Consider the following 14,594-nt stretch of genomic DNA (forward strand, 5'->3'; position numbering starts at 1 on the left):
GTGATCCTAGCCCAGTTACTTCCACAAGCACCCTACCCTCAGTATTTCCATCCTGAGAGCTCCCTGCAGGACGCTGAGTGCTGAGCTCTGGGACTGACACTCTCATGGCAGTTTTGGGAGATATTTGGGTCCATCTCTCAGAGATGGACAGACCCTTTGGAGGGTCTCTATGTGGATCTGGCCTTCTCCAGGCCAGGATATGACTGGTCTGGGGATGATGCAGCCTGGGTGAGCCCCATCTGAACACAGAGTGCTGAGTTACTGCTGTGAGCAGGGCAGCCCTGCATTTGGGGGTTAACAGAGAGCATTTTTTTTCTGAGAATAGGGTGCAGAATCCAGCAGCCAGAATCACAAGCAAGGAAAGCACAGATGTGCACAGTGAAAGCACACTGAAGTAGAGAGCACAAACTTGTCTTCCAGGACATCTTCAATCCCCCAACTCTGAAAACTGCAGTGCACATCGTCTCCTCATCACATCACCTAGCAAGGCAATGATCTGGCTCACGTGGTTGCAAGTGGATCCTGCTTAGATGAGAGCTCTGTCAAATGTGTGTGCATGAGAGCTCCAGCACAGCTGTAGGCTAATAGACAAGCAGGAGAAAAGCCCCWTGTGGAGCAGATGCAATGGTGTGTTTCAGACCTAAAGGAAGTGTGGGATAAAGCAGGAGCTGGGCTATCAAGGAGTCAATGGCACAAGGCAATACAGCATGTTAGCAAGAGATAGAAAAGCAGCCCGGGGGAGRAGAACTGAGACAAGCCCTGGGGCAGATTCTGTTTGTGTTTCTGGCAATCCATGTAGTGAAAAAGAGAGAGCACATCTCTAGAGAAAAGGACAATGGTAAAATACCAGATGGGCAATGAGGTAAAATACTGCCAGGGAAGCAGGAGTGGGGAGGTAAAGGACTGTTTTAGCTCAAATTTCCAAGCAATTCATTTTGCTTTTCAAGAGACTTAAAACAATTTAAAAAGCCAGTGAGTCAAGAAGCACTAAATTAGCCAGGATGGTSCTCTAGCAAATCAAGGGCTTGATTATTCTGTGGTTTGCCCTAGATTTAGGAGAAAGKGTAAGATATGCAACAAATATTATGGGGTGAGCTGCTCCCATACCCATGGGCTGGAGGGTGTGTGCCATASTGGGAACCAGCAGCCCCCAGGCTCTGCAGGAAACCCCCTTAACTTGTGCTGGGATACCGCCCTCAGGAGAGGTCAGAAACCAGGCATGCCCCGCTCAGATGGGCACAAAGGGAGAGGGCAGCAGGAGGGAGATGTCCCAGGCTCGCTGACCTGCAGCACTGAGCTGAAGCAGGGGGAGAAGTTGAAGGAGCAATTGGGATTATGAGGATACTGGGAATATGTTGTGTTTTTGCCATATAGCTGTGCTACAGYCTTGGGGCTGACCTTGGAAAATGATGAAAAGGGTCTTGGGAAGGAGACTGACTGGAGAGAATAGGACAAATCCATAAAAAGCATCTGAACCCCCTCTGGCATTTCCCAGTCTCATATTCCTGAGCTTGGCTGGTCTCCTCTCCTGCTCTGAGCTGCTCTTGCCCCTCTCCCCTCACCTCTCCCCTGCTCTGTCAGATTGTACCTTCTTCCAAAGCTCTGATTTCACTTCCTGTGAGCTCCTCCAACCTCCTGACCTACCAAAGAAGAGTTAGAAAACCCCTCCATGCTCAGAGCAGCCCTGGTCCAGCCGGGTTTTGTCTCTCTTTTAGAGCTGCCTAAGGATGTATCAAMAAACAAATCAGCTTACCTCTGATTTCAAGAAGGGCATCTCTGCAAATTAAAGTAAGATCTTATCTCTGTCCCTAATCTTTTCCTTTCCTGCACGAAGCTGCTGTGGGTGTGGGCTCCCCCGACCTCTGCTCTGCATTGCAGCTGCCAGACTTTTGTCACAAACTCGGTACTCTGCTCTATCCAGTAAGAAGTAAACTGGGTTTCAAAAGCATGCTAGCTTACCTCCTCCCTTACCAGAATAAAGCTCATAAGAAGGAAATGTGAGGCCTCCCTGAGGGTGCTGGAAAGACACGGTGGATAATAGGAAATTTTTGGAAGGAGATTTGAGAAGTGGATTTTACTCACTCCCTGTATTGATAAAGGCTTATCGTATTCCTTCTCAAAACCAGGAACCACATGGTGAGACACCGTTTTTAAATGTTAATGCATCTTTAGAGAATAATCAGCAATGTTTGATGGCTTGTGCTAGCTCTAGGAGAGRTTTCTTTGTTGTTTAAGAAATGAAACAGCATTCGTCTGGAGTTTCTTGTCATTACTGGATGAAAGAAAGGTTATTTCTTTAGGAAAAAAAAAGAAAAAAGAGAAGATCTGAATGATAAACATTATAAAATACTTATCTTCCCAGATGTCTCTGGGATAATGTCAGCTGAAAGGAAATGCTTATCTCACTGAAGAACAGCTTTTGGCAACATAGCTTTCTACACAGTGCTAAATTATTTTAAGAGCACAGGACAAAGGTGGAAGGATCTGTTTAAAAGGGTGAATTACGAGCCAGGTGTAGCATCTCTTCAGGTCCTGCTACTGAATCACTGTGTAACCTTGCCTAAGCCACACAGACCTTCCTGCCTCAGCTTCTGCTAGGGACAATAATTGGTGTAATAGCCAACAGGAAAATTATTTTTGAGATTACCTACAAGTTTACTGTTTACTGTCTGTGTCAGGTACTGCATGATTATGTATTTTTTAAACACAGCTTCTTGTATATCTTGTTATCTAAAGAAGAATTCCCTCCTTGGCTGGGAGATTTATCTGCTCTGAATAAACCCATGAGCCAAGCAGGGTTCAGCTCCAGGGCTGGGTTCAGCTCCAGGGCTGGGTTCATCTGCACCAAACAGGCAGCACTGGCTGTCAGCTGCCCAAAGCATTGACTTCCTCATGCAAAGAAGAGCAAAACCCAGCCTGGACAGCCTCTGGCTGCTTTTGAGAATAGAACACATTTTAAAAATAATTACAGATTTTGTTGCTTCCAATTGTGATGTCAGCTAAGGCGTGTCCCAGGAAGTCTGCCTTCCGAACACATGAGTGCCTTTAATCTAACATAAAGCCTTTTTAGATATCTCTCATTAATTCTATAAGGTGAGAGGCCAAAGATCACTATTGTTTTTGGATATTAATAAGCACTCTCTTTTTTATTTCTAATTTTGATTTAAGATGATGCCATGTATTTTCATTTTGTTAACTCATCAGGAATTTGTTGATTTGATTTGTGTTCTAAGCATTTACTTGCTTTTGTTCGTTTCATAAACCCTGCTGACAGAATGTAGAAATCACGTCAGGCAAGGACCACATTTCCTTCCTGAATAGGTGCATTCTGCTTTCTCGCCCCAGCAAGCTGCTGTTTCACACATGAAAAAAAAATTCCAGTCTGGGCAGAATAATACCTAATCGTTAATAAATAACTTACACAAATAAGAAATCACAAAGGAGTGAAACTACCGTCTGATGGATTTGCCTGTGAGGAAGTGAGGTCGTTGTGTGACCTTGGATGATTAATTTTACATTCCTGTGCCTATGCTTCCCCCTCCATCCATTCCTTTGTCTTGCCTGCTTCACATTCAAGGTAGTCAGGGCAAAGACTATTCCTCATTATGTGAACATTTGGCAGGCAGCACTATGGGCTTTGCAGCCCTGTAAAATGCACGTATGAGAAACAGTACCTGGGGCAGCGATAGGAGAGCACCTTGTGCCTTCTGTATTGGATCGTGGGGTGACAGGCGTGGGATAACAAGACACAGATCTCAGAGTCCCCTGTCCCTTGCTGGGCACACCATGGGGATGGGCAGGGACAAAGCTGGTGCAGAGCAAATGCAACAAGGATGTGCCTCTGCCACRGCAGGGCAAGGACAGGGACGAGCATGTGTAGGGGAGTGATGGGGTTAGAGTAGGTCATRTGGGGACATGGGATTTGTCCTCATGGACAACAAGGTCTGCAGACCTGTGGGTGGCATACACTGGCTCAAGATGCAGTTTGTTAATCCCATTTGCAGGATCACCTCTAGAGAAGAAATCCCTGGAAAATCATATATTTGCTTGAATTCCATAGGTATAGCTCCAGGGAGTTCAAGGCTGAYCTGGTGGACTCCAACAAACCCATCTGCCGTGCACTGACCATGCAGTGTATTTGACACAGGCAGGATGGCCTGGGAAGGATCCTTTCCATGAGGGTCCTGACATTATTTGCTGCAAATGCCGGTGATATTTGGAGGGAGTCTGATGAACCATCAACACTACAGATGAGCTGCATCATATATCATCTCATATCAAATCATATCAATCATATCATATCAATCATAAAATGATGCTCTACTTCAGAGTCCAGCTGTTGCAGCCTGATTTAGTGTAAATGCAGCCTTTCAGCCCTTAAGTACTGTGTGAACCCTGAGAGGAGTCTATGCATCTCCATCTAGAGCCCTGATCCTCTGGTCCAGCCTCTGGCGGTAGTTTCGCGGATCTCTTTGATCATGGGGACCCTTTCCAAAACACTTATTTACTTTTAGGGTTTTAAAAATATGACCCCTCATATGTACCAAGCAGGAAATGCAGGCTTTTAGGGATGTATTCTGCAGCAGAGCCACGGAGCCCCAGTGTGCAGAGCTGCCYTGCCCAGCTCTGATTTTCCCTGCACACCTTCTCCCAGCACACAAAACACCAGTTGCACAGACACACATTCACACACTCCAAAGCCTGTGGTGTTTTTGCTCTCAAGTGATTATTGCACTTTCAGCCAGAAAACAAAGAGAGCAAGAAGGACCTAAAAAAAGAAAAAAGAAAAAAGAAAAAGGCAAAATGCACACAAAGGAGGAAAAGGAGAGGGAAGATTATTTCTCTTACAGTCGGTAGTGATTTCGTAGGGGGAGTTGAGGCGTGCGTCTCCGCAGGGTGAGGTGCTCACATACAGATGGAACAGGATGTTCTCCCGCAGCCTGTAGCCTCCTTCTTTTAACCGCACGAAGATTGATCGCTCCCAGTCTTCTCGCCGTTTGCTACGATCACAAAAGAGGTTCCAGGTCATTTGTTACACGCCAAATCAGAAACATTCCTGTGCACTCTCTCTCTCTCTCTCTCCTTTTCTCCCTCTGCTTGTTTGTTTGTTTTTATTAGCACCTGGCGTAATATATTTTGCCTAGTGACAACAAGAGAAAAACAATAAGCTTCTGCGAGTGAAGAGATGTGTGAAGGAGGTCAAAACTGCCAAAGGGCTTTTGGCTTGCTTACCTAAGATGCATTCCAATGTTAAAATGTGGATTTTTGAAGGGTAACTCTCCTTCCTCACATGCAAGGATGCATAAACACACTGATTTTAAAGGGGCTCTGGTGCATGAAAAAAGGAAAAGTTCTCATAGGCTGTCCTGTGAACACATCAGCTCTGCTGATCACAGTGCCCAGGCACATGATCATTAATGACACAACATTAATGACCACAGTCAAGGTGTATGTTCATATGCTCCACTGGAAAGGGCCTCTAACGAAGCACCCAAATTTTATGCCCACTGCCAGCCCTCCCTGCTGCCCCATGGCCTTTTCCCCCATTCAACAAGAGCCACCTGCGAGTGTCCCACCAACTCCAGCAGGGTCATCTTGGCCACTTGGCATTTTTTGAAATCTTAAGATGGGTGGACAAAACTTGTGTGGGCTTTTCTCAGCTGAGTTGAAAAAGACAGTTATCAAGCTGAAGCTTTTATCTTTGCAGCGGTTCAGCAGCTAGATGGGGTGCAGTGCACACATTCCATTAGCAGCAGCTGCCCGGGAGGCCGGACCCTCCCAGCGCTGCCGTTTGCAGCAATAGCACAGCATTAAGGCTCTGCTCTGTGCAGCTCCTCCGATGAGGTACATTTGGGAAGATATGGGTGATTTCCCTGACAGACAGCTGCCTCTAATGTGTGTGTTTGGCTGATGGTCACGATTATMATTTTGAAGGTGAAAATGAGATTGGTGAAATTATGAGACTCCTTTCCCTCTGATGGCCTGGTCCTTCCCTCAAAAAAACCAAGGGTGCTTTGTAGGAATATCGCTGAACAGAACAGCAGCTGCAGGTGATGATTTTCCTAGGAGGCTGTTAATAAGCTGGAATCCCACCCGTTTAATTCACTGTAGGACAGCCCATTAACCAAGGCGATTTCTGCCTGTCTCTCTGCCTCCCGACAGTGCAAACAGGGGTGCTTTTCACTCAGCCTTTGAGCAAGTCCTTGGCTTTCATCCAAGCTGCCTCTGCCTGTTTTCTCCCAGTGCAGCCTCTGTGCTATTGAAGCTGTTTGGCTGTCACTCTTCCATGGTTTGGGTGTTTTGTCATTTTTTGATGCCAGGATGCGTTTGCTGTCAGGAGGAATTTACAGGCACATTAGCTCTCCTGTCAGGGACAGGGAGTCACACCGGGGCTGCCACATGCAGCTCCTTCATGCTGGCTGTGGTGGAATTTCCCAACTGCACTAATTATATTATCGCCCTCATACAAGCCTCCGAAACAGTAAAATATCTGTAAGTCCTGCTGCTCAGACTTTAGAGCAATTGCAGGTAGTTTTAAATAATTCACTGCAAAATCAGCCGGGAGAATACAAAGCTGTGCAGTCCAAATGCCTGCTATTATTATGTTAAACCTCACCAGAATGTGGGGGGGGCACATTGCAGTACTTGGAGACAGTTGCTATGTGGGGTTGGAGCAGTCATGCTTTGGGCTGGATTTCTGTTCAGCTTCCATCCTGTTTTCACTAGGCATTGTTCTACACTCATTAACCTTGCTCTCTTACCTATTCCTGAGCACCAAGAAGGGTCTATGGCCAGTGTGGCTGCCAGGTTGGGTGATAGACAGCTGCTCTAAAAATAKTTGGCAGGGCTGGAGGGCAAGGCAGCTTCACTCTTGCCTCCAGGAGGCTGAGGCCCTTCACATCACATAGGGTCCTGACCTGCCTTTGGGATGGTTTTTTTAGGAGCTGAACTCAAACATGAGGTTCATTCCTGCACTGTGGCTGAAGAAGTTTCATAATAAAACTCAGAAAGTAGTGTTGGAAAAGAGTTTGGACTGCAACACCAACTGCCATGGCTTAGCAAAGATTATTGTTCATGGGATGTTTGGGATATTTCAAAGACCAGGGAAACTCAGGAATGTTGTAAAAATGGTCCAGGAGAAGCATGAGATGCACTTCTGCAAGTCACCTCTACTCCAGCACCGGGGTCCTGGTGCCTTGCCTCTGAGACAGGTGTTTGGAGCTATGGAGGGGAAGATGACTTTGCAGTAGCACCCCTTAAAATGTCCTTTGCACAGCCATACACAACTTGCACAAAGCAATGGAGRGAGGAGCCCACAGTGAGCCCACAGATCCCATTCGTTCAGGGGGTGGCATTAAAGTGTCATTTCTGCATGCTGGCAGTGGCTAAATGAGCAGACTTTTTCCCTAAACCTTTGCCTGTTATGAATTTCTGTGGCAGAGTTAGGATTTGAGGCTGGTTCAAGAGGAACATTTAAGATCATGCCAAATGCTGATCTTGTGCTTAAGTTCATTATTTAGAGTAACACATACCTTTGTTTTGAGCTGACTTTGAGAAGATGCTTAAGCACATGCTCATGGTTTAATATTTATGAAGCATTTTGGTGAAACAAAGTCTCACCAGCAGAGGAGTTGGTTTTAGCACGTAAATGGAAAGGAAGTTTCTAAGAAGTTTCTGATGCTAAGTACTACAACAGAGCATCCTAGAGAAACTTACAACAGGCTTAGTGAATGTGCAACAAGCGGCTGATTTTCYTGGAAAAAATAATTTAACTGGAGTGGATTAAGACTATTCCTTGCTTTCTATATATAAAAGAAACATTTTTATTTGTTTATTTTATTTGCTATTATTTTTAACCTTTTTCAGCAAGTCAGGTTTGCTTCTGGTAAAATCCTCTCTCTGGCACCTTCAGGGCCATTACAGCAGTAAGCCTACTGTGGCACTGATTTATTTTAAAGATAATCTATTAATTTTACTGTTCTTAAAAAAAMCAGGAGTTGGAMTTTCTTTTCTTCCCTACTGGCCAGYTGGTATAAAACCACTGAAAATTATGTGAATTTTCCTACCACTATGCAAGAGAATCAGACTATGGTATTTGTGTGCTTTTTGATGGTGATTCTTAGAAAAAGCTTCTTAAAAGGTCTTTCTTGTCCTTCTTTTGTACATCAGAAAATTTGTGTCTTATTTCTCATCTCTTTCGTGAAAGTCTTGAGAACTAGAGGATTATGGTTGTCATAAAAATGAAATCTGGGAGGGCTAAGGGTTTTAATCAGACTGGTTAGAAGCTGTCAGGTTTTAGTTGTGCTTTTAGCTTTTATTTAACTCGGACTCTTGACAATGAATTGTTGAAAGAAAGTTTCCTTTTGAAGWATTTGTCACTCTTGCTTCTTAGAGAGGATAAAGTTCCCATTCTGGAACTCTTTCCCAAGAAAAGTCAGGAATGCCACACCTCTAACATTTAGCAGTAAGAAGAGAATGGGGAAAAAGGCAATTTACATATTGCTGCAACATTGGCTTGTGTTTGGAATTGTTCTGCAGCTTCTGAAGAAGTTGGATATTCTCTCTTTGGAGAAATGGGRAAAAAAATTGTCCCAGTACATGTCAATTCATCTCACCCTGAAGAGATGCTTGAACAGGTCTGCTGAGCTGCACCTCAGAGATGCCCATCCCTCCCTCCCTACTGGTGATCAAAGGAGCCTCGGGGATCTGGATAACACCTGGCTGCCAAAAAGTAAATTCAATTCAGTGAATCCATGTCTCCTGGACATCAGTTTTACATCCTGGCCCTTGTTCTTAGAAGCCTTCATGCTACACACAGCAAGTATGTGTTTTGCTTCTGCTGAGATCAATGGTAGTATTTGTAAATTCTAGAAAAAAAGGTTCCTTTTCAAAGACAGCATGATACAGAAAAATATTTCTTGCAGTGGAAGTTTCTGAAGTTTGAAATCCAGCTGCAGAGACCACTCTCAGCAGGTAGGCTTGCTGGGAGGCAGGTATGTGGAAAATAGGAAATTTTCTCCAGACAACAAACCTGCCTGTTTCATAGTGAACAATGGAAAATTTCAGCTCTTTGAGTCAAGAATGATGCTATCATTCTGTTTTTGAGTTAGAGAACCATCTTTCTGGTTTCACTTCACTTGTGACTTTGTACAATAGTTTCTTGGCCTGGGAGAGGACTTTAATTTGRGCTATGTTAATGCAAATACATTAATTGCAATATCCCTGTGTTTCCCTCAAGCCTGAGGACATGGTGTGTGGGCAGTCCCAGTGAAGCTGACGTGCCTGTTCTAAAAACCCTGTCCTTACAGCTATGTGGCTGCATCATGAGTTTTCTCTGTGAGCAGGAGATGTCTCTCTTTTTCCAGAGAAGTACGAGTAAATATGATTTCTATGTGCGTAAAATACATTTTTATTTCATTTTGAWTCCCCTGTTTTGTCACCATATGACAAGTCTCCTGATGACGGCAGAAAACTGCGTGTAGCAATAAATGTTAGAACTGAAGAATACATCATAACACACAATTTTGCTTCCCCATGGACTTTAAGGAAGCAAAATCCAGTTTGACAATATCTCCAGCTCTGTCTCTCAAAGGTGCTTAGCCTTGACAATTTTGGTTGAGATTTTTATGGTGTGTGCTGGTCAGGCAAGCGGTGGTGCCTGGTCTTGGCTGAATAGAGAGTGATTTGAACTTATTGTGAACAGAGCTTGTGCTGCACCGAGGATTCTCTTAACAAAAGACTGTTAACATTGATCCAAATAAAATAATAATATGACTGAACATGTTAGGGAGTTGGATCAATACAATAGCTCAAGATACAGTGTTAGCACTTGCTTCCCAAGAGACCATAGCACGAAGCAAGTACTAGGGCTGCTACACTGCTGAAAACATAATAATTTAATGTAAACTTGAAAGCAATTCAGAATGAAATTGAGAGAATATTGTTTTTGATTAAACCCTTCAATGCTCTTGTCCCCCTTTGTTAGCCAAACCCATGTGCTCAATTCACTCTCTTACCTTCAGCTCCAGCCCCAAGTGACAATAGCCATTATTCCTATTATTGTTGCACCACTGTAACAGTATCACAGGTGCTTAAAAAGACACACAATCCTGCTTAGATCAACCCTTGTGCCTGTGACCTGATGCAAAACCTTCTGGAGCTAAAGGAAGTTTTTGCACTGTTAATGGCCTTCAGAAAAAGTCACACGAATATGCACACAGGAATGGAGGGCAGAAGAATGACTATAGAGAAAGACATTTTCTGTTTGCTTTCTCTCCTTGCTTCCTTCATTCCTTGGTTCCTTCCATATGATAAATCTCACATCAGCTTTACTTCTGCTCAGTTTTTATATCATAGGATAATTCAGACTAGTAAGGACCTTAAACCTCTATCCCAATCTCCTTCCCAAAGCAATTTGACAGATTGTTCAAGACTTTCTCACAGCTTGCCTGTCCCCATGGGGAAAATGAATCCTTGTAGACTAAACTCCTCTTATTTCAGAGTGTGCCTGCTGCCTGTCACCGTCCCACTGCACACCTTGCTAGAGATATCAGCTCCATTGTGTTGATGACACAAGTTCTGCTGGCTCTGTCATCCCACCTGCAGGCTGATCAAGTCCAGATCCGTCAGCCTTTCCACACAAAACAGAATTCACAGAATACAAGGGGTGCCCCTCTTATTGCCATCTTCTAGGCAGTGTATGACCCATTAACCATTTAAATGGTAACGAGGTGGATTTGGCTGAAGACAGGAACAATCATTCCACTGTAATGATTCTACATGCTATAACATTTTAAAACATCATAAAGGAGGAGTGAGTGATAGCATCTTACACTTTGGCACAAAGTTTACCGTGCTGCTAACACTCACTGGCTCTCTAGTGAGTCAATGAAGACATTAATGATGAATAAATCACTTCTTTGAGATGTTTCAGCAGCAGCAAGGAAGACAGGAAAATGGCTGCATTAAGCAAAATGACTCCCTTCAAGTCTCTGGTCAGTGAAGGATGCTAATAAGCCTGCATGTAAAGATTTGTACAAAATCATCAGGCTTCATAAAGCCCAGCTTTATGAGTCATATCTAATGGCTACTGAAAGAGAATCAGCTGAAGTAAAGCAGTTCATGACCCAACACTTTAGACTACCTAACTCTCAATTTTTTTTGGTGCAGTGTATCGGTCCTTCATCGCCTAAGAATCAAAAAAAAAGTGACATAAAGAAAAAAATAGTTCAGTTGTCTGGAGGATGGATCTGTTCCACTGGCAGCCATATAACAGCCCCCCAAAATCAACAGAATTCAGTTACCTTAAGTGCAGCTCCAGCTGTGAGTAGAGGAAGTGAACAAATGCCCTCCTTGCCACAATTTCCGCATGGCAGTCGTTGACCGCAAGCCCTTGGTCATTTATGTATTCCCCATTTATACATTTGGTACCCGATGACAGCACAATAACCTGAGCTTGCCTGATGTCCAAACCTGCAGGAAGAAAAACAAAAGGGCTGTGAAATTGCTGGGGTGATTGTGATATCATGATTGTTACAGTCCTCACAGCACACGCTTTGATGCGGCAGCCAGACAGCCCTAATGGGGTGCTTGTTAAGGTGATGACACGGCCTTTGGAATATGCAGGAATCTCACATCTCTGTGTTATTAGAATAATAAGGGCTCTATTTCAGTCTTGCTGCTAATTCCAAGATAAAAGCTCRCCACGAAGTTTACTTGTTAAATCAATAACTACATCATAGCAGAGCATATGCTGTAGGGAGGTAATAAAGATCTCCTGCAGTGCTGATAAATGGCCAGGTTTTTATGAGCTGTTGAAGACATTTTCTGGTGGGAACACATACTCCCTGTAATGCTAGGTTTCATTGCTGTTGCACTCCAAGTACTAAATAAAATGCAAGTAACGCTTCTGGGGCTGCCYTTTAAAAATCATGGAGAAAAAAACCCAGCAGATTTGGCTTTCAGTCCAGTTTCCTTTTAGTTTCTCTAAGAGCAGCTACATCAGTGCCCTTTTCATTGTGATCCCATTGTCTCAGGGATGGAGCATTTATCGCTGAGACAAGCTTTGTTCATCTGCTCTCCACTTAATGGTGATGGCAATTGAAAGATGTCCCTTACTTGGTGCAGATAGACACTTTCTAGGAATAAATCCAAATTTATTTGGAGTCAGTGGCAAAATGCATATGGACTTCAACAGGACCTGGGTTTCACTCTACAACATAGCTCGTTCAGCTGYGTAGACAATTTCAAAGAATTTAGGATGAACTGAGCCCAAAATTAAATGATCTTTTGAAAAACACATCTCAGGATTCATCTSTCTGAATACCAAAGAACAAGGGAGCAGCTCTTGGGAGAAGGAACTTTTTTGCCTGATGGGTATTTCCTCTAGAAGTGATAAAGTGGCATTTGAGTGTTGGGCTGTGTTTGACACCATGGCTGTGCACAAGCAAACACCCAAACAGTTCTGGCTGCTGTCTGGGGAAGTCCAGGATGTTCTGCACTCTCCCCATGCATCTCAGGTGGAAATCTGTAAAKAGGCTCGGTGAAAATACRTGCCCATGTTTAGGCAACTGAATCAAGACCTCAAAGTGTGACAAGTCAATGATGAAGACAGGCCTGAGACTGTAAATACCCGTAGGAGGAATGGAAACAATCTCCCCATGGGCTGTGATGATGCTATTTCTGTAGTGTTGCTTTGGCTTTAGAAAACCTTTAGGAACAATTTTATAGAGTTAGCAAAAACTATTTTTTTCCTCTGATGTGGCCTGTTGAACAGCAGAAAAATGGAAAAATGGCAGAGATTTTTTTGGTTTGGCATGCCTGGGGCCACGGTCCCTTATGAAACCTATTGCTGTTAAATGACAAAAGGGCTGAATGGAGAAGGAAATAATATTTTAAACATAAAGGATTGGAGCTGCCAATGATTTCCCAGTTAATAAATACCATCAACAGCACTTCATAATATCCACACAGCACAGGCAYTACTAGTGGATGACATGCTGTAACATTACCGCTTAATGTATGTAACTGCAAAAGGTAACAAAATTATTTAATCAATATCAATATGAAAGTTACATCAGTAACCCAAAATGTTTAGTAGTAATATGGCATTGCAGCGTTGTGACATTTGTAGGAGAGGTGCAAGTATTGTGAAAAATTCAGTTAATCACATCTAAGCCCCTGGTTGTGACAGTCTCSTAGAGAAGTTGTAACAGGCACTAGTGGCAAAGTACACATCACTGTATGTCCATCTGAGAGCTTAATCTCTGTTACTATAGATGTGGCCCTAAAAAGGTGTTTTGGAGTATTTATTGGGAAAAAAAAAGAACAGGTGGAAATCTTGAAAATTCAAGAAGTGAAGATGGGAACACATAGGAGAAATGGAGAGGAGAAAAAGCCTTTGTGTTCCACTTTTAAGTAAAAAGTTGAGGTAGAAAAATTATTCCTTCCTTACAAAGAAAGGTGTTTATAATCTGTATATTAAAATTGCTTTGCTTTAGGATTACTGCTTTCATGAGAAAAATAACAAGTGTCTTTAGCTCCTGACATGTCCAGCTAGTTAACTGTGTATTTCACATGGACTAACATGAAACATTTCATGAGCCACTGCCACACATAGAGGTGTTTGAGTCCTACTCAGCATCTCAGAAAGTAGTGTATATTTTCCTCAACAGTATATAATATCTTCCTTGCTTTGAGAGTCCATGTAGAGAATCAGCTATTTTTTTTTGTTCTATTTTATTTATTTACCACTGTAGACAGATTCCTATTTACCTCAGCACAGCAGGAGTATGCCAAGAGGCAATTCCCTCCTTTACAAACCCGTGAGCCTCTCAGTCTGCCCCTGAGGATTTCTATCAATACTCCTTCTCAGGGCAGTGAGACCAACTGCTTCCTTCTCCTGACATCAGCATACCCTGGAGTGCCTCCTCCTCTCCCCTTTCAGCTCTCAGCCAAAGCACCAGGCTCTGCAAATACAGAGCAAAGCACCTGGGTAAASCCTCCTGCCCTCCTGCTCTCCTCTCTCTGGGAGCTACGCCTTCCTCAACCCCCCAGGCAGCCCAGTACACAGTGTGATGTCTTTTATTCTTTCAAACATTTTGTCCATAAATAAACTTAACTCTTCTCCCCCTCTCACATGAGGGTAAGCTGATGAATGCACTCAGGATTTTCTGTAAGGTCTGGATTTATTCACAGATGAAACGCAAAGGCACCCAACATCTATTAGATGCAGCAATGATGTGAATCCCTCTGATGTTKTTTGCTATCATGATGCCCAGCTGCACAGCAATAGGCAGTGTGCTTGGGGTGTTCAGTTTGGGTGAGTTAACCCCATAAGTTGGCTTTCAGTGATATGGGGCCCCAGCAGGCAGGGGACACAGCCTGGGGTGTTTGCCAGTCCTGGCAAGGTGCACTTGTTTGCACAACAGCACTTAGATGTTGCCTGGGGCTRGGAGGCAGTGGCTTCCAAGAATTTGCAGAACCAGTCTGAGTGTTAAACATTAAAGATCTCCATGTATTTTCCATTTGCAGTGTCAGAAAATAATCCATGCTCCTCTAAGCTCAGAAATACCCAGGAGTTATGTCTCACTGCT

General features: G+C 43.6%; 1 protein-coding gene across 1 annotated transcript in view; it reads right to left on the bottom strand.

The window, feature by feature from the left end:
* ADARB2 (adenosine deaminase RNA specific B2 (inactive)) overlaps positions 1-14,594 on the bottom strand; it is a 294,281-nt gene that overhangs the window by 28,979 nt on the left and 250,708 nt on the right. Inside the window, exons 5-6 of the mRNA XM_057380543.1 lie at positions 11,304-11,472; positions 4,849-5,000 (exon numbers count right to left, since the gene is read on the bottom strand). Coding sequence (XP_057236526.1) covers positions 4,849-5,000; positions 11,304-11,472 — 321 coding nt within the window. The remainder of the gene's footprint in view (positions 1-4,848; positions 5,001-11,303; positions 11,473-14,594) is intronic.

This window comes from Malurus melanocephalus, unplaced genomic scaffold, assembly GCF_030028575.1.
Source record: "Malurus melanocephalus ecotype Western Australia unplaced genomic scaffold, MMel_1.1 scaffold_458, whole genome shotgun sequence".
Classification (NCBI taxonomy): domain Eukaryota; kingdom Metazoa; phylum Chordata; class Aves; order Passeriformes; family Maluridae; genus Malurus; species Malurus melanocephalus.